We start from the raw sequence: 25,926 nt of genomic DNA, 5'->3' as shown, positions 1-25,926 counted from the left end.
ATTCAGAGCAAATGACCATTCTCTAGCCATTTTCGAAACGAGTTACCCCATTTTGGATGACGAAAAAATATCGAGAATCGGTGTGTAGAAGAAATTAGCAACAGGTTTCCGAAACGCGTTTAAAAACCAGACGGCTGTTGAACGCGGATTTCTCACGCGTTGAACGCACAGAAGACTATAGCTTATAGGTATATATACATATATATATGTACCTACTTCCGATCACTTCGCAGACTGACGATGAGCTGTATCATCACATTGCAGGCATCCGATATAGGTACGCGAGACGACGCGAACAACTTGATTCACAGACAGTTCACCGACCCGCTTTAGGTGCGGGTCGTGCTTTGATCCTTGCACGCGAACAGCTGATTTTGACAGTTGACAATCACGCCCGCTTTGATTAAGCGTGAAAAAGCCGGTGATCTTGACAGATGATGAAATGTTCGCCGTTATCTATCATCGCGCGCTCCGCAGGGACGACGCTCGGATCTCTCGCGCCTGCGCTCTCGATATTACAATCTACTTGTCGTATAAACGTATCTTTTAAATACTCCGCGCTTTATAATCGTCAGCGAATAACGCAAACAAATTACACGAATCAGAACTCTTACGTAAGATTATCTTACATTTTACTCAGGCGAAGTAACTGTAGTTATTTCGTACTGAGAGAAAAAATATGCAAGTGCAATACTCAACATTGATTTACGGTTTGTGTTAGTAAGGGGCTGCCCATAAACATGGTGTCCGGTGATCCTGAAAATGTCCTTAAATTTTGCTAGTCCTTTAAAATTCCGACTGGGAACTATTCTTGAATTGTTCTTGTCTCCTGGAAACATTGTCCCAATACACATGTGGACGTGATGACAAAGTATAGTTGCAGGTGAGAATTTCTTTCCGAGTGAATTTGAAAACCTCTCATCTTCTGCCAGACAGACAAACCTCAAAGGTACATTGTAGCCGGGGAATGGATTGAAGCGGGCTGAGTACCCTCCGTCTAGAGATCAGAGGTTCAGGAGGAGGGTGAGAGTGAGAGAGAGTAAGGGGTGGAGAAGAGAGCTTGCGGTGTATTACAGCATCGCCGGCTTCGCGACACCCGCTACTCGCCGAAAGGCTATTACGGTAATGTACCTCGGTTTGGGTTAAGCTCGGGGTTGATATTGGTACCATAAGACACCAGTCCAGGTCGCGCCTACAGCGCCTGTCCGAAGCCTGAAACCTGAAGCCTGGGGTTGAGGGCTGGCAGGTATCCTCGAGTCGAGACTTGGGGTGAAACTGCGGCGTCAACATTTTTCCCGATCCATGAGAGTAGGAGAGACGCAGCTATCAATCGCGTTGCAAAAATTCTCCAAACAGATCACCGGGATCGAAAAAAGCTGCAATTGACCCGAAAGTTGACTCAAATGTTATGATTCGAGAGACTTGAAGATTGTCGATGTGCTTAGTTAGATGTCCAAGCTCAGTCTGATATATATGGAGAAAATTGTTTTAACGTAAAAAAGTCGGACCAAATTAATCGCCAAGAGGTTCGATTTATAAATAAAATTCTGTATCTCCGAGGTTTGGAAAAGGTGCAAAAAACGACTCGCGAGCTTTTCTCGAATGCGGTAATTCTGGGAAAAATCATTATTAAGCCACATGAGCAAGCGGAATCGAATCTCTCGAAAATTCAACTTATTCGTTATCGTTGCGCAGCTTTTCGCCGCGGCGGATGAAAAAAAAAAAAAGTAGGAAAAATATAAGTATTTCTGCCCGGTCGAAAGGGTGAAAAGCTTGGGTGCGCCTTGGGGATTGGATACAAGCACCTAGTCTCCTCTTTTCCCGTTCGCTATACGGGCATATTGCCAGGGAACCCTGAGAACTCTTTCCGATACGTCTACCCCCGCCTCGACGGACGCACACATGCTCGAGGGGTCGACCAGGGTAAGCTTTGCGGCGTGATAATAGACCTCGGGGCTTCGTTCGGCGGCTACGAGGAGCTCGAGCTTGAAAACGTCGCGTCGCAACGTATGAATAAGATTTTCCAGCCTTCTGATTGGTTTTGCTTCATACGACCAGTGTATGTACCACTTTCTCTATGGTCGTTACGTTAGTCATGTTAATTTCACACGACGACCATTAACGCACGTCTGCAACGAAAAAACTGTATACGTTTTTTATACTACCTCGTATAATAGATTTTTACTCACTGAAACCGGAAAAGATACTCAAAAAATCACCTCAAGTTCTTTCTTCAACTCGTGATTGTAGTTTCGTTTAGAGATAAGCTTCCCGTCTAACTCGCAATCCCGTTATCCTATTTTTGATTTTAAAAATCGTATGCAAAAGTGATTTCTTACTTTCATTTAATATGTATCAAAGTCAGACTCATGAATAATGAAATGATGGTTTGTTTTATTATCGCTAACCTTTTTTTATGTTGTCACCTTGTATTTTCCAAAAATACTGTACGTGATGGGCGGAAATGGAAACATTTTTGGATTCAGCGCACTCGACAACATAAAATTTACCAAAACCTTTCCAACCAGCCAAAGTAAAATATTTTTTGCAGACTTGCGTAATTTTATGTTATTATTATTATTATTATTATTATTATTATCATCACTATTATTATTATTACTACATTGTATTTTCGGTAAAAGATGTTGGGTATCTTCTCCACTCTGCACCCTTGATCTAGTTTCGTGATGTCTGACCGATGTAACTAGGTAGTTTTAATTATGGACGATATAATTTTTTCAGTCTTTATTCCTGTCCCTTATGATTTATGTATATCTGTTTTGGCATATCATTTCAGTAGTGTAATTAATGGTTTGATCATGCGACAGGAGCAGATTAGTGTCACGGTTAAATATGTGTCAAAAGAAAACGATAAACAGCATAAGGAAAAAAAAAAAAAAAAAAAAAAAACGTATCGTCGAGCATCCGATCATCGATTCGAATATATATTCGAAACGTTAAGAACATTATAAATTTCACTGTAAACTGACAAGCTGAGGAAAGGTCCGGTCAGCTGTTGCAATTCTTTACGAAAGACGGACGCGCGGAAAGATATATTATCTTATACATTTCTTGAAAAAACAAAAGTCAACCTGCGTTATAAGCGTGGGTTGAAACCGAAGAATTTCTTTTATTCATATTTTATCTGTCTCGCGTGTGGTGAAAAAAAAAATCGTAAACTTGAAAAACTGTAATACAAGTTACGGTCATATGTTATAAAATGACGAAGGAACACTTGCGTGTAGCCTTCAAGCCATTTTTCGGGTTAGATCCGCGTGAGGCAGAAGTACGGAAATTAAATGCTTTAAACGATTTTGCAAAAATGAAGTCAGCCAGTGGATATCTCAAGGAAATTGCTAAATAAAAATTTATGCCTATCGACTTGTCTCTGAAATTCGCAGATCGATTTTAACGCGAGGTAATCATCGACACGGCGAAGGAGATGAGCGCAGCTATGTGTATACCTATAATACGCGTTCGCGAAAAGATATAAAAAACAAATTGAAAACGATAAGCAAAGCACCAGTTCGCTGATGGGATTTGTGGATGTAGGTAATCTTGGCCTTCCGATAGCCGCCATTGTTGCACTGAAGTAAGGAACTGGAGGAAGGAAATTTGGAAATGTTTAGGTGTGATTGTGGCATTAAAAAACAAAAACAAAAACAAAAACAAAAAAAAATGTCTGCGCTTTTTCCCTTCTTCTTAACGAGAACAATATTTTTACACCGCGGTATAATGATAATCCCGTTGAGGAGAAATCTGTCCTTACATTGTGAATTGAATATGAGAACGAGTTTATTACGAATATAAAATATAATGTTATTGTATACGGTATAAATAACGCGGTGCAGTAACGGTAAGGCGTTATGGCAGCATGACGTATACTTCGAAGTGCCAATTCACGCCAACATTACCGCAGAATCATAATTCCGCGTGTTATTACGATTGCGAAATATTAAAAGTGAATACGCAAGGCGGCGGACATAAAAGCGGATAAACATTAACGAGCGAACACTGCCGTGCTCCGGAAGTCTTGCGCAGTTTAATATTAAGGTAGGTACAACTCGAGGTAGGAGGGGTGCGACGTAGGGTGACTCGTTTCAACGATTCCTCGGTGTTTGATAGAGCCAAGAAAATCGCCTCGAGCACAGTGTGCAGAGGGTGGGAGGGAGGGCGGAGGGAGCGAGGTTATTCTCAAAAGAATACCTGCAGGTTTGCCCTGCTTTCTTCAAAGTGAAATTACTACTAGGGGAGCACTTGCCAACTCTGTGCAGGTAATTCCGCAGCCTGCACTGCGGAGAGATTCGTTCGAAAGTCCAGCCGCGCATTGTTCGCCGTTAGCCATGCAGCAGCAGCAGCAGCAGCAGCAGTGGCATTCCAGGAGGTTCAAAAGCAGGAATTAAAAATACCTTAAAACATTAAGTGGCCGAAGGGTTGAACGAGTCTTTTGTTCTTTCTTCGGCATAAAAAGAAGGAGAAGAAGAAGAAAAAGAAGAAGAAGTTAAGCGGCCTAGAAGGCCATTCATTCACAGCTCTAACCTGTTTTTCACCCGTATAATATTATACGATATACACGGAGAGAATGAAAAGAGCAGATTTTAATAAAAACTGCAGTCAAATAGGGTCACATCACTGCTTTTGGTAAAAAAAAAAAAAAAAAAAAAAAAAAAAAAATACCCGTGTAAAGTATATTTTTTTACTGTAAACGTAGAAATTTTTACTCTGCAGATAGTGATTTTGACTGATTCTACAGCAAATTCTGCAGGTTCAAGTCAATAATATTTTAATATTTTACCAACAAACCTGACATGCTATTCCTCTATTTAAGAGACTGCTAGTTCCAGCGTTCATTCGAAAAAGATAGTCGAATGCGAAAATAAAAATGTTGCAAAAACCTTGATCGAATTAGAAGGATAAAACTACGCTGCTTTATTCTATTTCCAAAAATTTTGCCACATTCGGACGCTAACTCTGGCTGCTAGCTTCATCTTCATCTCTCTTCCTGCAGTTTTGAGTAAGATCTGCTCTTTTATTCTCTCCGGGTACAAAAATATAATCCTTGAAAGAATTTCCGTCTCGACTCTTCTTCCCATGTCCCTGCAGGTCAGGGGTAGTCCTTTTGGTTCTTCCCCTCTTCCCTGTATTAATTGCTTTCGCTGGCACTCGCTAATTTCTGAATTTTGCATCGTACGGCGAGACGCCAGCTTCGACCCAGTTTGAGAACCCCTGGATTTCTAGCACACGCGTACCATCCTGCACCCACCCACCCACACGACCGAACGAGAGTATGCCGAGGTCCACGGCACACGCGGGTCTACCTCCACCTCCTACTTTCATCTCCGCGCCCTCCGTTCCTCGCGCAACTCTGAATATATTATACCTCCTGCAGCCCCAGGGAGCCACATCCCACATCCCTCCTCCCTCCTCCCTCCTCCCTCCCTCGTATCCAACCCTTACCAACAGCGAAAGCTCCGACCTGCCTGCCTCTCGCACTGCACCCAACCACGAGCGAACCGCACCGATGCGATATCAAGGCTTTTCGCGAACCTGCCGCGAGCAAATATTCCATCATCCTGTTGTTCGGGTGGTACATTATACACGTGTGCGTGGGAAACTGCAGGGGAAAGAAAATAGCCTTTTGGAAGAGAGAAATGGAAGAGGAAAACGCGAATCGTAAATCGGTTACAACTGTGTTTCGAATGGAAGAGAATTATAGTCGCAATATGTCTGAATTAGTTGACGTGGGAAACGTTTTGTTTTGGTACCTTACGTACTAGCAAGTAGTCGTGATGAAATGTGTATGATACGATAGTTGTGGTAACTTTTTAGTATACAAACGATGGAACTAGAAGAATTGAGCAGGTGCGACGCGAGTAACTATTTTTAGTTTTAGTAGCTGTTATAGGTACCACTACTTCCGATAACCGAGGCAACAATTTTTCTTACTTTATTGTCACAAAATTGGCAAATTACCTCAACAGAACTCATGAGAAAATATTATAACAAAGAATAGAAACAGACCAAAATTGATTCTGTACTTTCTGGTCACACCTTGTACAGAGGTTATCTTTATTTTGTGCCCAGAACCACGTTTCGGTCGTCTTAAGAAAATTAAAATGATCTGATGATGATAATGATAATTGTCAAGCATTGGCGCACGTACATGTATCAAGATTCGATGGAACATGAACGATTTCGTGAGCTTAAATTTTAATTTTTTCTTCAAATTTGGATAAAATTCAAATCGAAGTTGTTACAGCAGAAAAGTCACGTTGAAAGTGGAAGCTCGGTTCCCCTCATCCTTTGTTCACGGATCGATAATAGCTGCAGGTTTCCCAGGCGTTTCGCGTCTCGTTCGTCGACGTTGCTGAACTCGTTTACAGAGTAAAATTACTGCAGGCCCGGTTGATACAGCTAATTAACACGCCGCCCGTGTGACAGAGAAAGAAGAGCGCAGGTTTCGAGGCACCAGAGACACGCGAGTAATTGTAAGAATAACCGGGTCGCCTTCATGCCGACGGAATGATTAACAATTACATACACGGAGTGTAGAGCGCAGGCAGGCATGCAATCGTATATTATTCTCTCGGGATGTTTTTCACTCGCAAACAATATCCCTTTGTATAATCGGAAATTTAATCCCTCGAGGATAAAGAGCGAATTTCGATTGAAAAACTGTTGAAGTCATTTCATTTGCCCGATTTATTATTTTTCATTCCTACCCTCAATTTGTTTTTCGTCTATTTTTTGTCTCTGTCCTTCTTGTTCTATTCCACCACCCGTTTGTCTTCTTTGTCTTTCTTCGCAACTCTGTAGGTTATTCGCGGATTGTTGATAAAATTTTTATTACACTCAACGGACGTTATTCGCGCTCGGAGCGTGTGTCTCCCTGCAGCTATCATGCACGTTATCTCTGACCTGAATTGTGCACTTTACCTGCCTGCTGCTTCGTTTCAAATGTCAGGTTAAATGTCGATACTTCATATACTTCTTTACAGACTTAATATATTCGGGAATTCTGAGAGCCGACGATTTTTTTGGCAGACGGAAAACACACTGCGTAACTTTCAATTCCATTATCGCTATCGTTTTCACAAACATGTCTATAGATGAGATCAACTTTTCTTCTTCTTTTTTTCTTCACACAATTTCATTCTCGCTGGAAAAAATGTACGTAGCTGCCTCGTAACAAGCTGCATTCTAAAGCCACAACGCGATGAAATATGCACGGAAATGAGACTGCATATTTGATTAAATATTTGATCGGATTGAACAGTTTCGTCGACGTCATATTCTCTCTCTCTCCCCCTGAATTTACCGTACACGCAACACACTCCACACGTACGTTTTACATATATTTTCTTTCGCCGTCAACGTCGCAGCCCGACTCGCGGGTTTAACCTATCTAATCAATTTTTACAATCTACAACGCGTCTGGGTAGGTATGCTATAATGCACGCGGCTATCTCGCGTATAAGGCAAGGCAGGCACACGCGACTTTTCATGCGAGAAGTTGCGCGGCGAAGGTGCGTTTAACGGGCGATGAAAATAACAAATAACAATATAAGAGGCAGCTATAAACTTTCGTACTCGGAGGTCGCAAAACCGGGCTATGGACACTCGGCCATTTCACGGACGAATTACTCGTCGGCTTGGACCAAACTGTAGCGAACATACCAAATAACGAGATTTTCACTAAAGACGTTATAGATGTCTTAAACAATTCTTAACACAAAATTTGATGTTCTACATTTTTTTTTTTAGTAGTAGATTTGCGTAAATTTGTGCGATTGCTGCATTATATTTCATTCCAAGTTTACATTATTTTATACTTCATGCGACACAAGGATAAGTTTAATGATGATTAATGAAATACAGATAGAAACGTCGCTCGCTATTGCATAAGTACATCATTAGAGTACGGTGTCTAGTTTCTGTTTATTTATCAGTAATAATCGTCGATTAAGCGACAAGACTAATTCATTATTCCCAATGTCAACATCGAACCGTTAGTACAACCTCTAACCTCCGCGAGATCAATACCAACCCGTACACTTTGCCGTAACTTCTACGTGTAGATATATGTGTGTGTATAATAAATGTGTATGCATAACTTCTTGTCGTAGGTATACGTAATAAGGTGGGTGCAACTCCAGCCAACTAACGATCCGCCGACCAACCGACCGCAAGATTCTGCCCGTCGCGAATATTGACGCGTACAAGCAATATTTTAGTAAATGTCAAAGCATGACGTGAAAATTGCATCAACGAGACTAATCGTAAGGATCGGTAGATCGAAGATGCGTCATTATTGATTCTTTTCCATTTCACGTTTTCTAAATAATGTAATACCGAGCGAGGAGAAAAAAGGTAAAGTAATACGAAATACAAAAAAAAAAAGAAAAGAAAAGAAAAGACAAGTTCACTCGTGAAGAAATTGCCGATAGTCAATCTTACCAAGTAAGAAAAGTCTCGTGACAAGATTCTGACGCGAGATGGCGCGTGACGTATAAATTCCTTGGACAATGAAAATGTATACAAACGGAGTGGCTTCTTTACGCATTCTTTCAGCATCGACAACATTGAGAATTCGTTCTCTCAACCGAATAAATCTTCTACTTGATCTGATGCCGTTTCTCTTTTTTCATCAGTTCCTCCCCTCGCGGAGCTCTTTCTTTATCTTTCTTTTTCTTTTTTTCTTTTTTTCAAAAGCTAAACCATGTTTTCACCTTTTAGTTTTTCTCCCTTACGATTCTCAACGTGCTATAATGAATAGGCTTGGTCAAATACGAAAAAATACCTTCTCGATCTGCATGCGATCCGAAACAATAAATGACGCGATGTAATTACTACCGGGTGACTGGTAAAAAAACAAACAAAAAAAAAGAAAAAAAATGTTTCAGCGTGATATCAATGTATTGAATATAATAATAACAACAATAGTGGTAAACCCCTGTCTAACCCAGAGACAGCCGGTATTTTTCTAACCGAGATGTAGAGACAGGTGATAATTATCCGTGAATTTGTTGCTGCCTTGCGAGGATAATAATTATTAGGTATACAAATATATGTGTGTAATATTGATCGAGGGTGGAATGCGTGAGATATTTGTAAACCTGACAACGAAAGAGTGGAAACCTCCCTGAAGACGTACAACATAACTCGAAGCTGTACGCAAGTACTTGTACAATCGACTCTCTCTACAGAGGGCCTCTCGCAATAGGGCCGGCAACAAAAGTGAAATGTTGTTGAAAAAGTTGTTATGGAATCTCGTTGGTGGGGTTAAGTCAATTTTTCGAAATATCCTTCCCTACAGCCCCGTGACCGGTCCTATTGAGAGAATCGACTGTAACCATCTACCCGCGAATTTCTACGGTACAGATGTAGGTACACGTATAAAGCTATTCCCGGGGATATGTACGCACAATACCTACACCTAGTTTTTTCCCAAATACAAGCAACGTCTGAGTACCCTGTACAGCGTATTTCGCGAAATCTGATTGCCACCGGTAAACTTCTTTTCCCGACGAAAGTCACGTAAGACGCGTACACACATGGGTATAGTGTATACCCTATCCTCGTACACGGCACAATATCCATACATACGTACGTAAGACTCACACACGTGTATACATGGGTAGAAAAGTATCTCTTATTTTTCTTTTCCTTTTCCTTTTCCTTTTCCTACGCACACATACAGAGATCGTTCTTCGCCTCCGGCAATTCGACTCGCTTCAAGAGCAAAAAAAAAAGAACCCGTCCTTATATACTCGCCACGCGCTACGCGGCCCAACTTTATACGTACAACAAAAGTAAAAGACAAATCTTTGTATAATCTTTAAGACGAGTTTGTAGGTCCAAGTTGGACAATTAAATTTACAAAATTCGTTATATCTCAAGAAGAAAGTAAGAAGAAAAGAAAAAAATACTGTTATATTACCTTGTTAACGCAGTAGGTTAAGGGTGATTAGATGATATTTATAGTTTAAAAAATTTTCGATTCGCAAGAAACTTATTTTCCTTGTAGTAAAAGTTAAAGAATATCAACGGTTTTGTAAGAGAATAATTTTCGGTATTCTGTACAGATTTTATGCAACAATTTTGTAAGATTACTCGATGCATAGTTATGTTTCTGAAAAAAAAGCAGAAAATAAATTCTTGCCATTTTTCGATTAATCATACGACAATCATCGACGAGTCAACGGACTTGACCACGTGAGTTGAAAGTATACGTTCGCCCTTTCGCCATAGTTCAGATTGAAATTTCGTTTAAAATTCTCTATCGAGTCATGGGAGAGAAATCCTGATTCCAGCGATGTGGTTCTCCTTGAGAAGAGGGATAAAATAAAAATAAAAACTTGGAGGAGGCATTCGCCCGGTTTTCCCAACGCCCTCCTGGAATCTCTCTCTCTCTCTCTCTCTCTCTCTCCTTCACTCGATTTCTCGAGAATTTAAACCCCGTTTTCGAGAGATTGAACCCGTGACACTTTGGTTCAGCTTCGCCGAGGCAGTAGAAGGTTTAGAAGGCTAGCCCCCTATATCCTTATCCCAGGTAGATAAGGAGCCAGGAAAGTCTGTCGATCAGGCGGAGCGTCGCGACGGCGAAGCCTGAGGGAACGTCAGGAATCGACGGGCTCAGGGTTGATGGTCTTAAATAAATTCTCCGTCATATGATTGGCTTTGTACCGTGAAGCGGATGCGGGGAAAACGCCGAGATGAAAATTTCACTTTGTACTTATGGAGAGATTGATTGACTGATTGATTGATATTTATTAGTTTTCTCAGCAATCCGTTGTGCATAATATCACATGTCAATCTTACGCATATATTGCACTTACCTAATTTAACTTACAATGAATGCTTTTAACATATTCATATAATGAACTAATTTTCTCTAAGAAGACAGAGAAAATGAGAGAGAGAGAGGGAGGGAGAAATAGAAGCCGGCAAGGGGGAGAACGAACTTCTGGAAGGTATCTCGAATGCCGCGGGGTTGGAATTATGAGAGGCGTCTCGTCTGATGTACCCACCGAATATCCTTCGCTGGGGAAAATTCGCGTACATTTGCGGTATAACGGAAACTGGGCGTGGGCGAGAAACCGAGCGAATCCTCTTGCACCATGGAGGATGGAAAACGAAAGTTGATAACTATGCGGGCTGTGGTGTCGTCGTGGTGTACTGTAGGTACGTGGCATCGAATAAATTATTTCAAATTGATCGACGTCAATTTCGAGTGATTTCTATAGATTCTCTTCTTACCTTTCCCTGATTTTTGGTTTTGTACCAAGTGATTTTCATACATTAAAATTACAGTAATTTCCATGACTCTTCCGCGTCTACTTCTAATTCCAGGCTATCGTGTGATGTCAATCAGTAATTCGCAATAACGTCAGTCATCTAAATCCCTTCGCTCGTAATTTCAGACAAAATTTAAATCTTCAAATTTGATCTCGATTCGTTGAAAATTCATTCCTCAGCTATTAAATTTACAATATACCTCTGATGATTTCCCTGAACGAAAGGCGCCTCGGTTTGCAGACGTGATGATGATGAAAAACTCGCCATCAGGATACGCGGAAAGAGTCGAGTCGATGATCCAGCCCTAGCCGTGTCAATTTGCCGAGATTTTTCACGTAGACTCCCGTATATCCATGTATGTACCTGGCTATTATACGCGGCGGGATGAATTTTCATGGTCCCATCCCGCCAGGGGATTCGCAGGTTTAATCATCGTTCCCGAAATCTCCGTACCTCCCCCAAACCGAGCCGCGAGTCGTTCGAGTCGAGAGTCTAATTCGAGGGGGGGTGGCTGGAGGGGGAGAATTGCTTCGAGGATGGGGCCGGATTCCTTCGCCTAATTGCATTCACTAACGAACGTGCGCCAAATGAGAAACGGTTGTTCTCAATTGCCGTTTAAGTTCCGACTTCCTCTGTCGGCTCTCATTCTATCTCATTGTCGAGGTTACACCGGGTTTCGACTGAAAGGCTTTTCAGAAAAATCAAAGGCAAAGTACCACCACCACCACCACCACCTCCGCCAACTGCGAATCAAGCTTTACGTCTCCCCGCTGCTTTTACGAGCTTAATTTTAAACCCCGACGAATTCGCCGAGTGACACGGATCATCCAAGCTTTTCATACAATTCATGTATATTCATTTTAATATCCACCACGGCAAAAAAATAAATAAATAAAAACAAAAATCAATCTCACATTTCAATAGCGATTGTGATAACCACTGCAGTGCTCAAGATAAATTGAAATTAGAAAGTGCTTGCGATTAGAGTATAATTGTTTTCTTTCTACTTTTATGAAATTTTCTCAATAAGAAAATTCGCTGCCATCTCACACAGCTAGAGACGAAAAGTATACAACGCATAATAAATATTAGGTACTAACGCCTGGTTGAGTGTATAACAACTCTGCGATCTGATTAAACCGCGGTAAGAAACGGGGGTAAAGGAGGAATACGAAACGAAGAAATAATTGCCCGATCAGGTTTTAACGCCCTTGGCTAACCTCTGCCTCGGTCTGTAGAAACGCTCGTTAAACGACGTCAATTATCAATGAAAGTCAGACGGTTAAAGTCGCGGAAAACTATCGGTCGGCTCGTTGCGGAGGTTGGGGTGGTTGGTTGGCCGGGGGGGGGGGGGGGGGAGGCATGAAATAATAAGAGAAAAAAAAAAACACCTCAGAATGGCGCTGCCATCGATATAGAGATTATAGCTAATCAATTCCTGATCGATTTTCGATTAACCTTACCCACGCAGTCTATCCTCTTCGTCGGACGGCTGCTTGAAACAAATTATGCTTCCTACCGTCTCCCCGCACAGCTTTGATGCTTTCTATCGCCGTGCAATTGCTCGCAACTTGTACCTTGTATTAAGGGTGTGATGAGCTTTTTCACCGAGAAATTTCAACGCCCTTGGCATTATGATAGAGTGTTAAAAAAATTATTTACTGTTTTGTCTGTCCTAGGGAAACCTGACGAATTTCGAATTTCGAATTTCGGTTTCTGGTTTTTATGGTTTTCTTTCAGAAAACACAACACCGTACAATTAGCGTTTTAAAAACGGTGTAACAAAGAGACAGTAAAATTATTCTCAGATCGTTCGGAAAATATGGTGTTTAATATGGCAACGAAACTTTGGGACATGAAAAAAAAAAGAAAGAAAAAACACTATTTTGTAATTAGATAATAATGACCAGCATATAGTCGCGAAGTAACGATTCCGAGAACTTGAACTTCGTTAAGAAAATAAAAATATCTATATACCTAAATAAAAAAAAACATTAAAAAAAAGGGCAGAGTGAAAACATTTGAGAGAAAATAAAAGTTGGTATAACCGCGATACGAAATTCGCTTTATGCAGCCCTGGCGGCGTTGTGTACTACCTACCGAAGTGAAAAACGAGCCGAGGTCAACCTGGGTCAATCAGGGTCGAGGCAGGCTAGCCTCGGAAAAAACGTGAGTGTGTACGTACGTACGTTTGCCTAAAATACGTGTGAAAGGTTCGCGGATAAGGATAAGGGTTGAAATTATAATGGTTAATCTCGACAAGTTAATGCGAATGCAAAAAAGGCGCACCTGGCTCTCATTATCCGATATATCAGAGGCTATAATATAGCGTGTACGAGTCCTGCGACTCCGAGGTTTGCACGATAAACAGAAAAGGAGAGAAGAGGATAGAGAAAGGTGCGGAAAATTTACCGTCGATAATACGGGGGAGAAAAATGTTGATATTTTGTAATAAGAGAAACGATTTATACACAAGTAAGTAATTGTCAACGATAGGCAACGTTTAACGCTGATTCTCTACAGTTGAGTAAATTTTTCTAGCTAAACAAGACTTCGACACCAATTTATTCTTGCATCCCTTACAACAAATTGTCGTAGTACAAGTAACGATAAAACATAGTGACCATAAATAATCAACGAGAGCAGTAACACTTACTGGAATTTTTTATCTACAGTTACTAACTTCATTTTCACTTTGTACCCCGAAACTCTAGCACATATTTCGATTATACATAATAAAAATGTGAAGATAATCTAGAACCGTACTGCGAAGTATTCAGCGATAACTGCACTACAGAAATTTATCTCAGAATCAACGATGAGAGTAAAGGATCGTTATAGAGGTAATTCAGATACACCTGCACTATGTCTACGATAATAGCATATATTTTCAAGATGCGAGAAACCCCGAAATTTCCAAAGTTTCGAAGAATTTACGCGAGACGCGGTAATCTTGTCTTGTATTATAAATAAGGGTTGCGCGGGGTCTTGAGTCTCTATCCATATGCATGGCGTATGATTATACAGACAAGTGCCAATATTTCACGGACACAATACACATTCCACACAGACATGCGTGTACATATACCGGGTATTCCACGCCAATTCGACGTGGGTTTTACCCTTGATCTCTCAGATTTTGCATGCGATTTTTTCTCTACGGTTATTCTCACTTTGAAAGGTACTCGTTTTTTTTTTTTGCAACTCCATTTCAGTTTTCTACAATTTTTAAAAACGATTTTATCGACCAACCAAAATTAAAAATTTGAAAAAATTCAGCAAAATTCGCGTCAGATATCAAAATTTTTAAGCTTTCTGAAAGAAAATGTGAAAAAATTAGAAGCGAAAGTCATTTCACTATGGATGGTTGCTGAAACATTTTCATATGTGACATCGGATTTTCGAAATTTTTTTTACACATCTTTCGCAAGACATTTGTTTTCCTCTTCATTTTGCTGATGCAAAAAATTGCAAATCGTAAAATGGTTCAAAAAAATCTGAAAAAATTTTCAAAAATCCGATATGACATAAAAATATTCCAGTAACCATCCATAGTAAAATGACTTTCGCTTCTAATTTTTTTAACGTTTTTTTTCTGGGAAAATCTTGAACGAAACCAATCTTAAAAATGTTGATATCTAACGCAAGATTTTTCCAAATTTTTCCAAATTTTTAATGTTGGTCGCTCAATAAAATCATTTCTAAAAATTGTAGAAAATTCAAATTGAGTTGAAAAAAAAACCGACTACCTTTCAAAGTGAGAACAATCGTAGAGAAAATCGCGCGCAAAATTTGAGAGACCAAGGGTAAAACCCAGGTCGAATTGGCTTAGAATACCCCATACACATATTGTACCTATGCCTCCGTAGACGTTACACAGTTTCGGCCGGTTCCTCCGGTTTTCCCGGGTATTTACTGGGCCCGAGGGTATCCCGCGGGTCTCCCGCGGAGTTGTTAAATGGATACTGAATAATTAAACATTCCTCGAGCTCTACGCCGGTGCGGCAGGCATCCATCCCTGCATGGCTTCGGAGGCAAAACAACGGCATAGTCCGGAATTTTGAAAACATACGAACCCGGGGGGGGGGGGGGGGGGGGGGTAGATGAGTTACAAAGTGAAAATACGCGGCGCATGAATTATTATACGCTGATTAATCAGCGGCCGTCTCTCTTTATCTCTCTCTCTCTCTCAGAATATCATACGAATGCAATTTTTGTCCGATCCGATCAATCGTATAATTCTGTCACGCTCCGTTGTTCCAGTAAAATCGTAAATCGAATTTCCATCCACCCTAATTACTCCAAAATGCGGTGAAAATCCGGCCAACTTTCGTTCAGTTTCCTTCGATCATCTCGGCCTGTTATTGAAATGATTCGTATTTTTCTTGGTATAAATCTACATTCAAGCTATTAGTTCATGATTTTTGCCAACCATGCGATATCATGTGAAAGTTGAACGAGCTTGCAAGAATACGGAGGAAAAAGGCGTCGTTTTTTCGCAGGTCGTTAGCTGTGTAAAACTCTTCGGGAAACAAATTTTAGTATAATTAAGGCGGAGGCGGTTGCCCCGCTCCTATTTTAAAAAGAGTTTTCTTTTTCGAATTAAAAAGTAAAAGTGAGCCTGATGTTCACACCCGGCGAATTTGCGGCTTTAGAGAAAAGCGTCTAAATTGTGGTTGAAAAAAACCTCTTTTCCCCAGAGCTTCGGTGGTTAAAGGTGGGATATTATATTTTATAAGCATACAATTTTATGGTAGGTATATACTCAGCAATGCGTATAAAACGAAACAAAGCTGTATAATTGTAAGTTGATAAATTGTACCGTTGTAATCGCTGCACATATCTAATGTAAAATTAACGAAACGCGGTAAAAAAAAAAATGTTTGAAAAATCATGAATATGAACAAAAAAAAAATAAAAAATACCGAAGTATCTGTATAGATAGTTTTCTTCAAGATAATAACGAAATATTAACAAAAACAACGACAGCAACAACAATGATAATAATACCGAGAAATAAAGGAAAGCTTGCGAATATTCAAAGAGGAAACAAACGATTGTTAAAATGTCGCGAATTCCTCGGGTGAATTTGGCGAAGCGTAAAGTTAAAAGCGTCCTTACACGTTGCCTCGCCGACTATAGATATATAGGTACGTTAAACTTGTACCTAAGCTGGAATTGCAAGAAACGATCTTTTGATCTCTCGATCTTTTGATCTCCTCGGATTACCTCCGAACTAACTTCCCACCGACATTTGTAATATTTACCAACATTTCTTTACCCCCCTTCGACTAAATATCTTCACGGAATCCTCCGCCTGGCCGTTCGTTGAATACGAGAAGAAAATATCTTCCCTAGCTACCTTTCCTCAACGCGATATTAACCTCAACACGCCGACCGACCTCGTTTATCGCAATCTCTTTCAAAGCAAATGATAATCATCCCTCCGTAAACACGGTACGTTGGTAGGTTTGAAAATTTGATTCGTATCTCTCGGCATTCGAAAAAAAATATTTTGCAATACCAAGTTTTTCCTGAACACGTAGGAAAAAAAAAATGATAATGAAATAAAAAAAATAAGAATACAACCAGAAAAACATGAATTACTTTTTTTCAGATTATGTTCGTATGAATTATATATCACATTGATAATATCGCAATTTTGAGTAACTATTCCATACGAATCGTACCTACGCCAATAGTTTTATCACTCATCTATCACCACGTATTAGATACGTACAAAGTCGTAAGTAAATGTTAAATTCATATAGAGAAAAGATGAAGATTATACTTTGGTGAATTTTATTTTGAAGAGGAGGTAAGTTTCGTTCATCGTACGGATAGTTGTCAAGCGAATCGGTTTGTTGCAACGAGATAGGAGACGTTTTGATTGCCGTTACAAGGTAATTTATGGCGAGAAAGTCGTCCCTTGTACAAATATGGTGTGTTTGTACGCCTGTGTTCGCGATCGCGCAGCGTAAATAACGAGGTAAATAAACGATTAACTGTACGCATGGGATAAAGATATATCTGCACATGTATGTATATACTTATATATATATATATATATACATATACCCTGGTTAATAATTACTTGGGGCATCATCCACAACCGGATGCTGTGTGCGTGCAACTTAACACCTGCACGTAGTATTACGGTTATTTGTATGCGTTAGAATCTGCGTGAAGAGCAGACGGCGTCACGTCCTGATTTCATTTCTCGTTTATTTTCATCCGTTGTTAACTGACGTTCGTGTAAAAGTTTCTGAGATATAACGATTCAAAAGATCGTTTCTTATTGTATTTCGTATTCACCCGTTTGAAAAAACGAACCTCCGTGATATTTGCCCTCGCTGGATTACGTCATCGTCGACCTCGTTCCACGTTTTGCATCCCCTTGTCCGACTTTGAATTGTAAGAAAAAAATAATAATCGTATTTCGTGTAATACGAATGCGCGAAAGCAGCGGCAGAGCTTTCGGGGCTTAAATTTGAACGAAATGACATGCCGTGCATCCGGATCCCGAGGAGCGTAGATGCGGCTAATCGAGCGGCCAATCAGAGTCGCGGTTTCCAGATTATAACGAGATGCTTGTGTACGGTTAGGTCGCACAATGGAATTCCAAAGCTTCCGACCTCCGCGGATGGTGAAACGGTGAGGAGCGGTCGTGTAAGCTAAGGATTAGCGTTCAATTAGGTAGGCTTGCGGCACGTGCGATTAGGCTTAACTCCGCCTAGGAGATTCTCTAAGGACTGCCTTATACTACCTACTTGATTCGAGCTTTGGCTTTCGAATCTGATTGCGAAGCAGACGGCCAGACGGCCCTTCATTTTTACGAGCCTCGTCAATGGACGTGTCGAACTTTACGCAGGATACTCGCGGAGGAAGATTAAACTCCATGTTTAATTTAAGGATCCGATCATGAAGAGTCAGCCGGAATCAAAAAAGCTATCGGAGGAGTGGAAAAAGCTCAAGACGTAAAATTATTTTCGTAAATTATGACAAGCAACTTTAGGATTTTTGCAACTTTATGATTACTACCTGAAATTTAGCAAACCGTTAACTGACTATCAATATACTGAGATTACGTAAATTCAACGTCTTCGGTTATTCTGAAGATGCGAAATATTCATTTTTTGTTTCAACATTTCGATACGTTAACGTTAGGTTTTTTTCTTTTTTCCCAATTTACTTGATTCAGACTTCGATTCACATTCCTCGTCAAGCACTAATCTTTACTGATCGATGAAGTTCTGATAGAAATGCAGCGAAGTTTCCGTTTTTTCTCCGATTTCGATCGCAGGACTTCACGACTGTCAATCGCACTTTAACTTTCACCCTCGATTCGATCGCTGTGACGCAGATGAAAATTGTGATTGACCAAATCGACGAATTCCCATGGCGACAACAGGTGACTTCTGACAACCATGGGTCTGTTTACACGCATGACAAAATTACCTCTCGTATCGACGACAGACTAGAATCGCCATGAGCCCCTGTCACATCCGTTAAACCCATGGGTTTGGTCCCAACCAGTCGTTGACAAGGAGACGAGTGCTGTTCCTGATGTATTTGAATGATCGTAATAGAGAATTGCGAGCAAATTGAATTCAGAAACACTCTCCTCGCGTTGAATTTTCGATTATAATCCACGTTGGCATTCGGTGTTGAAATAAGGGGCAGGTGCCTGCAGACAAAGTGGCGGGTTTCGGTTCCTAGGTTTTTTCGTTTCGAAAGGATCGATCACAGCCACGAGAAAAAAGCCTCGAGTTATATTATACGTATACGAAGGCGTTTCGTCGCGGCTTGCACAGCGGTTTATGATTCGGTAGTCGTCAAGTGCGTTTCCCACTTTCAATCCCGGCAAACGCGGTGAGAACGACGAACGATCCAATTCCGCAGGAACAATATTATCTTCGAAAACGAAATATAGCAGCTCGTTTCTTCCGGTTACGAGTCTTGGGAACGACGTCGTTTCAACGACGAGAGATGCGACCGCTCGAGTTGGGTGTATAAAAGTTCACAATTTTGCACCCATGCAGCTCTTTCTCTTTCTCTTTATCTCTGCCTCCCTCTTTTTCCCGCGCCCCATCCAACGCTATCCGAACAATCCTCTGTAATCAGCGTGCGTTATTCTTATTACTCGGCAGAATAATCACAAGGACAAACTATACGTCGGGCTGATTTGAACTTCTATATCCTAAGTATGTTTATGAATAATAAGGACTTACTTTGAGCCGCACGCAACGATAATTATAACTCTAATAGAAATTGCTCTGTATATATGTATATATTAGGGTGGCGCAAAAAAACCGACTTTTTTTTTTTTTTTTTGAGTCTCGTGTGACAAAATGTTAGTTTTTGATGTTTTAAGAGCCCACTCCAAAGGACAGCTCAACATTTTTTAAAACGTCAAAAATCGTCAAAAAATTGAATTAAAAAAATTATACTTTCAGTATTTTGTTTGATTTTTAATTCATGTCGTGGTGTATTGTTATCGATTCTTTCTTACTAAATTAAAGAAAAAAAATGTATGAAATTTTAATGTGAATATTAAAAGGTCGCTCGAAAAGATCTAAAGAAATGCACCAAAAAATTGAAAAAAAAAATTATGAGCGACCTTTCAAGATTCAAATTTTGAACTGAAACTTATTTTTTTTTTTTTTGTCTATAAAATTATACCGTCACGAGAAAAAAAATTAAAAAAAAATATTAAAAAAATCGATTTTTGACGTTTTAAAACATGTGGAGCGACATCTTAAAATTTTTTTTTTTTGAACTGTCGTTTGGAGTGGGCTCTTGAAACATCAAAAACTAAGATTTTGTCACACGAGACTCAAAAAAAAAAAAAAAATTAGTTGGTTTTTTTGCGCCACCCTAGTGTATATATATGTACATACAATATCCATACTGTACGTGAAAAGTCGAGTAAGATCAAATATACGAGGTTCAGCCAACTCTCATCTTACACAGTTTTCTCGATTGAGAAAGACGAGCCCGGCCGTAATTGAATAACCCGTGCAATTAAAAAGCCGTCTCCTAATCTGCATCCAGAAGCAAGTGTCAACTTTAAATTGGCTCTTTTAACTCTCGCTAATTCTGCGAAATATATTTTTCCGCCTCCAGCTGATGTGCGAACGCGTGGGTCATGAAACCAGCAGCGACAACGTTGAGGCGAGAAGAAAGAGAGAAAGAAAAAGGGTTGATTATCGTTTGTTGAACTTTTCAGCCACGTTTCAACTAGTATCAAAGGCCGACTAAAACCAAATTTTGCAAACTCGATTTTTCCGAAAAAAAATTTCCCTCACACAATTCAATTTTTCATTTTTACACGAATTTCTCTTAACACTTCTTATCGATCGTTCGTCATTTCCATCCAGTTTCAAATTGGTCGACATTTTTTAAGTTTCATGTTATTCATACACCGGCACTTTCTACGTAGATTCGCTCGCGGTTAATGGGAAAGAAAAGGGATGTCGAAAATGTGGATAAGGAAATCGTCGAGCGTAGGCTCGCAAGAAAGGTGAAAATTTTTGCCCATGGATAGAGGCATAACTGCGCGCGAAGGGTAATAGAGGCGCCTGCAAGGCGTCGCGACGTCCAATTAACGAGGCGACGGCGCCCGATATATCATCACGACTCGCTCTATTCTCCGGCACCTCTCATCGCGCGAACGTTACACCATTATGCTTTATTTATCATCCTATATCACCTTTAATACGTTTTACGTTACACGCGCCATTAACTTTTACGTTTATACAAATTATTGACATTCATCCCCTCGACGTCGAAGGTATTGATTTACACGTTTCGCAAATTGGAGGCACGTACCTGCGTCTTGTAACAACGATAATCTGCCTTTTTTATACGTACCATGTAAACGTGATCCGTATACATGTATATAGGCACCTAGTACATGGTGTCAGTTTTTCAAGCACAGATTTGCACAGATTTGCACAGATTTTGTTGTCTTATCGTCGATTCGTTACTCACACAATCTGTTTTTTTTTTTTTTTTTTTTTTTTTCTTCTCTTCTTCGGTAATTCGATAGCCTGAACTGTCATGAATAAAGAAAAAGGAAAATAATATTTAAACTGTTGGGATTCGACGTCTCGGATTCGGAGAGAATTCCGCAGGCAATAACGGACGCGGAAAAGTGGAAAATTGTCGCAGCCTTACAGCAAACTGCTGCAGTATATTAATGTCGCAAGAATCGATATATATATATATATTCATGTAACGGCCATGTGAAACAGCAGGATTTCACGCAGCTAAGCCTAGCTATTCTCTCTTGTGCGAAGTTTAACGAAAAATAAGAGAGAGGAAGATTATTAAGGAAAGGATAAATTAACAAGTGATTCCAGGCCAAGGTCAGGCACGTCGTTAAATAGATTATCTAATATCTAGGATTCGTGTGTCAATGTGTGTGTGTGTGTGTGTGTATCGTGGTGTTTTTTTTAACTTTTTTTTTTCTTCTTACGTACCCTTCGAAAGTTAGTTTTTAGCCTCAAACGAAGCGTCGTGAAACCGGAACTCGTTAGCGAAATTCTAAAAGGTGACTCATCCAGTTTGAATTTATCAATCACTCTAACCGCAATATCTCGAAAACCATTCTCGAAAATGAAATTATTTGCACAATGAAACCAAAAACCAATTTCCAAGATTAAAATTATATATGTAAATTAGATCAGGGAATGTGCAAGATAAAGTGGGTAGCTGTAAAGCTACGAAGATTTTATCGACATCTCATTTCGAATCGTTTGGAGGAAAAAACAGTTTTTTGTTTCTTCAAGCCTGAAAATGAATGACAATAAGGAAATTTGAAATTGTGAAATTCGATCAATGAGTAAATCAGGAGGATGAGCTAAAGATATAAATCGACGATGTCGATAAATGCTCCGAAATTATGAGTGTGTGTGAAATTTTTGATTTCAGTTTGCGGCGACATCCACGGTCAATTTTACGATTTGATGAAATTATTTGAAGTCGGAGGACCCCCCGCTTCGACGAAATACCTATTCCTCGGCGATTACGTAGATAGAGGTTACTTCAGTATCGAGGTGAGTGTCTTATTCTTTAACGCCTCAATTACGCCCACAAACAGATTTATTATGTAACATATTTACGCATAATTATTGTTAAACATAGACTAGATGGACGTGAAAAGGTGATATTATTGGGGGAAACAATGAAACTGATTTCAGATTTTATAACGGATTCTTCAATGCGACGTATTATTGTCTTCCTTTTTTTTCTCTCTTACACTAAAATCGGAGGAAGCGAGGAATCGATTCGATTGTTCGTTCCGTAATTATTCGGGAGTAACTTGGAATCGTGCAACGGTACGTTAGCAAAGGGTAGGTGCCTACCTACTATCGCGAGGATCCCTATCAGGCACCAACGCCTGCCTCCTTAGACCCTCGAACAAACTTTGAGGATTCCCTTGCTCCACCCTAATATCTTACGACTTCGTATTTCAGAAAGAACATTTCCTCCGGCTTATAACGGCGAATTCGGCGAAGTTTGCGCTTTTCTCACTTTATAGCCGAGGAACCCTTCCTCCCCTTCCTTCCTTCCCTTCCTTCCTTTCCTCCTCCTTCACCTGCTTCACCCATTACTGCAGTCGGAAAAGCTGTTTGATTAGTTCCCTTCCTTCCTTACGCGCCTCCTTCGTATTCTTTGCGAACCTGCATTCGTTACTTTTTTTTTTCTTTTTTTTGCTTCCATATCTTGTGTTTGTTGTTTCATTGTTTTTTCCCGTTGTTTTTTACTCCGTAAATTATTATTCACAGAATTATTACTCATGTGGTAAAGTAGGTCTTGAAATTTGAGGAAAAACTTTTTTTTTATCAGAGAACAGGAAAGAGAGTCGAATTGTAATTCTTCGTTTTATTCTTGAGTTGGAATAAATACTTTACACAGATTTAGTTGAAAGTTATTGAATTAGTGACGAGAGTTTTATTGAAGAGAAAGTTTATTGAAGAGAGTCTAATGAACGAATAAGAAAAAGAAGAAGAATAAATACCGGAGGGCTGAAAATTGATAAACAAAACCACCGGTGCTTTTTATCGAAAACTTGTGTATGAGGTACACTCGTTCGACTAATTGGATATGAAAAGCGACGTTTCTTGGCCAGCCACAGGCAAGTTTGAGCAAATTTTTGTCTCGACAATTCTCGCCTTTGCCCCTATTTTCAGAGTACTTGTATATTTCGGTAAAATTCATTTCCATCCAAGGAAAATGCTGGTAAATTTTCGTCGGAGGGAGAATTTTGAATCCTTTACCAAGTCCTAAAATTAGCCGATATATAATGAATGGCCTCTGAATTTCTTTAGCAAAATTATAAGAAATTAGGAATTCGATTTTGATAATCGTTTTTCAACCAGCACTAAGTTCCAAAGTCACGTATAACGTAATCTATCGACAGGTAGGTATAATTCCTTTTCAGAAAATATGTGTATAGGAAGAGGGCGGATCCGGCGGCCAATAATTGACAGAGGAGATAACGAAAGGCGGATGCCAGGCTGCGGAGCAGTCAATTGACCGCGTAAATTTTTGGGGTTCGACAAGGTGGCGTGGGAAAGGATAGGAGGGGGGCCAATTCGCCGTTTGCCAACTTCTCGCGGTTGATTCGTTCTACAGAGCGGTGAAAAGTCACGAGAATAGACCATCGAGCGCATGATCGATGGATCAGCGCAGCCTTTCGCAAAAAATAATCTCTTTTTTTCCAGTATCTCAATAAACTGCGGTCAATACAAACTGAGACCAGTTGTCTTCATTATTTTCTGCCAGAGCAATGACGAGACCAACAATAAATTATTCGAGAGAATTGATTTTTTATTATTGTATAATAAAAGAAAGGTTACGTTTAAGCTTGGCGAACGTTTTTTTCTCGGCTTGAGTCATAGACAAACTTTTTTACGATCTTTGTATCCGGTCGTAGCTACTCTCCCTCTCTCTCGCACATACATGTAGCGTAAGGTGTGTACATATAATTTCATCGGCATAAAATTTGGCCTCAAGCGTGTAACGAGCTCCGAGCACTTTTGATTAATTACTTTTGCACAACATTCTTCAAACTGCGCCCATTTTAGACAGACAATTTTACCGAGGCCGCTTGATGCTGTGATCTTGTCACGCCGGACGGCGGGATGGAATCGGAGGGTGAATAAAACGAGTTGGAGCAAAGACTTATCTCAACTTAGGAAACGTAAAATTTTCGATTATGGAAACTACAACGAATTGCTGATATTAATTCAACTCTGAATCTCGGAGCGTCTTCGAAAGAAAAAGGATTTGGAACAACTTTTCCATCCGGAGAATTATGCATCAATCATTGATATAATTGCAGTCTCACGTTTTGATTACAGTCGAGATTGAAACGCTGTTGCTAATTTGGGGTCGCCGAGAAATTCAACGGGAGAGACTTTCAAACTTGGTCGTTCGTTATATTCTGTCTTCCAGCTTAGTGTGCAATTAGAGAATAATTGTTCGACTTGCTGACTCGGTTCTTTATTTATCAATTTTATTACGAGGAGGTCGCGCTTCGAGTATTTAACGAATTGCTACGTATAATATATTCGTAAACGACGAAGATCTCTTTAGAAATACAATAGTAAAAAATACTTTATTTACAAACGAGAGCTTGAATATCGATGCTTATAGTTTCAAGTTGCTTCAAATTAAATATTTAGTAGATTCAGTCGTTTTCACTCTACAATTTCCATATCGGAATACAGTATTATAGAATTTATGGAATTGAATATTTACTGAAATCAATAGAACAGAGAAAAGTGTTTCATTGAAGGGATAAAAGATATCGCGACTTAAAATTCTCCTGGCAAGTAGTTTTGGGCGACATCGATATTGTCTGGTTCACACTGTCGCTGCCAAGCAGTCGTCGTCCCACCTGAAACTTCCAGAGCGCAACCGAACGAAACGAAATCAAGCCGGTAAAAGTTTTGCAAGAGTCTCGTAAAATATGTACACGCGTGTAGTAGGTTCGAATATATACATATAGATCACGCGTAGCTTATACGCAGCAGTAAAACGTCGAAGCTGCTCGGCTTTGAGCTCGACAAAGTGGAAGGAAACAGCGCGGCGCGGCGGTCTCTGTGCAAGTGTGGCTGCCTTTGGCACAAATCGAACTGAATATTGCACGAGTGGATGGATGGAATCAAGGAAAAGGAAGAAACTTGAGTGAAAATCTAACGCTTCTCCCACTTTTGTCTAATCCTTCGATCTCTCGACTTCCTTTCAACTGCGGCGTGATCAATTTTGCAAATGCTCTCACATTAACAATTTATGGGTTATATCACACCTCATATAATCTTCAGCTTGAGTTAGATTTCTTTATCTTGATTTTCTCTCAAATGGCGCAAACGGAAGTCCACGAGGAATTCTGAAAGTTTCTTTACGTCCTGTTATTAATTGATTCGAGATCAATTTAACGATCGGACAAAAGAGATGAGGAAGAATATATTATGATAACTAGGTCAAAGTTCGTATCTAACCTACTTTGAGGATGCATTTTTTGAAAAAATCGTTATTTCGCTCTAATCTTATTAATATCGTTTAAAATTCGGGACAACGGTAATAAAGGAAAAAAAGATGCTGAAATTTCAAAAG

The 25,926-nt window shown here is 39.9% G+C and overlaps 1 protein-coding gene across 12 annotated transcripts in view; it reads left to right on the top strand.

The window, feature by feature from the left end:
• The window catches only part of LOC124409968 (serine/threonine-protein phosphatase 2B catalytic subunit 2-like), a 105,362-nt gene that overhangs the window by 39,423 nt on the left and 40,013 nt on the right, over positions 1-25,926 (top strand). For all 12 annotated transcript variants that reach the window (XM_046888089.1, XM_046888081.1, XM_046888013.1 and 9 more), the window contains one exon: positions 22,234-22,358. In XM_046888089.1, coding sequence (XP_046744045.1) covers positions 22,234-22,358 — 125 coding nt within the window. The remainder of the gene's footprint in view (positions 1-22,233; positions 22,359-25,926) is intronic.

Source organism: Diprion similis, chromosome 1 (genome assembly GCF_021155765.1).
Source record: "Diprion similis isolate iyDipSimi1 chromosome 1, iyDipSimi1.1, whole genome shotgun sequence".
In the NCBI taxonomy this organism is placed as follows: Eukaryota; Metazoa; Arthropoda; class Insecta; order Hymenoptera; family Diprionidae; genus Diprion; species Diprion similis.
Note: the sequence above shows the minus strand (reverse complement) of the source record. Positions and strands in the feature narration are given on the sequence as shown.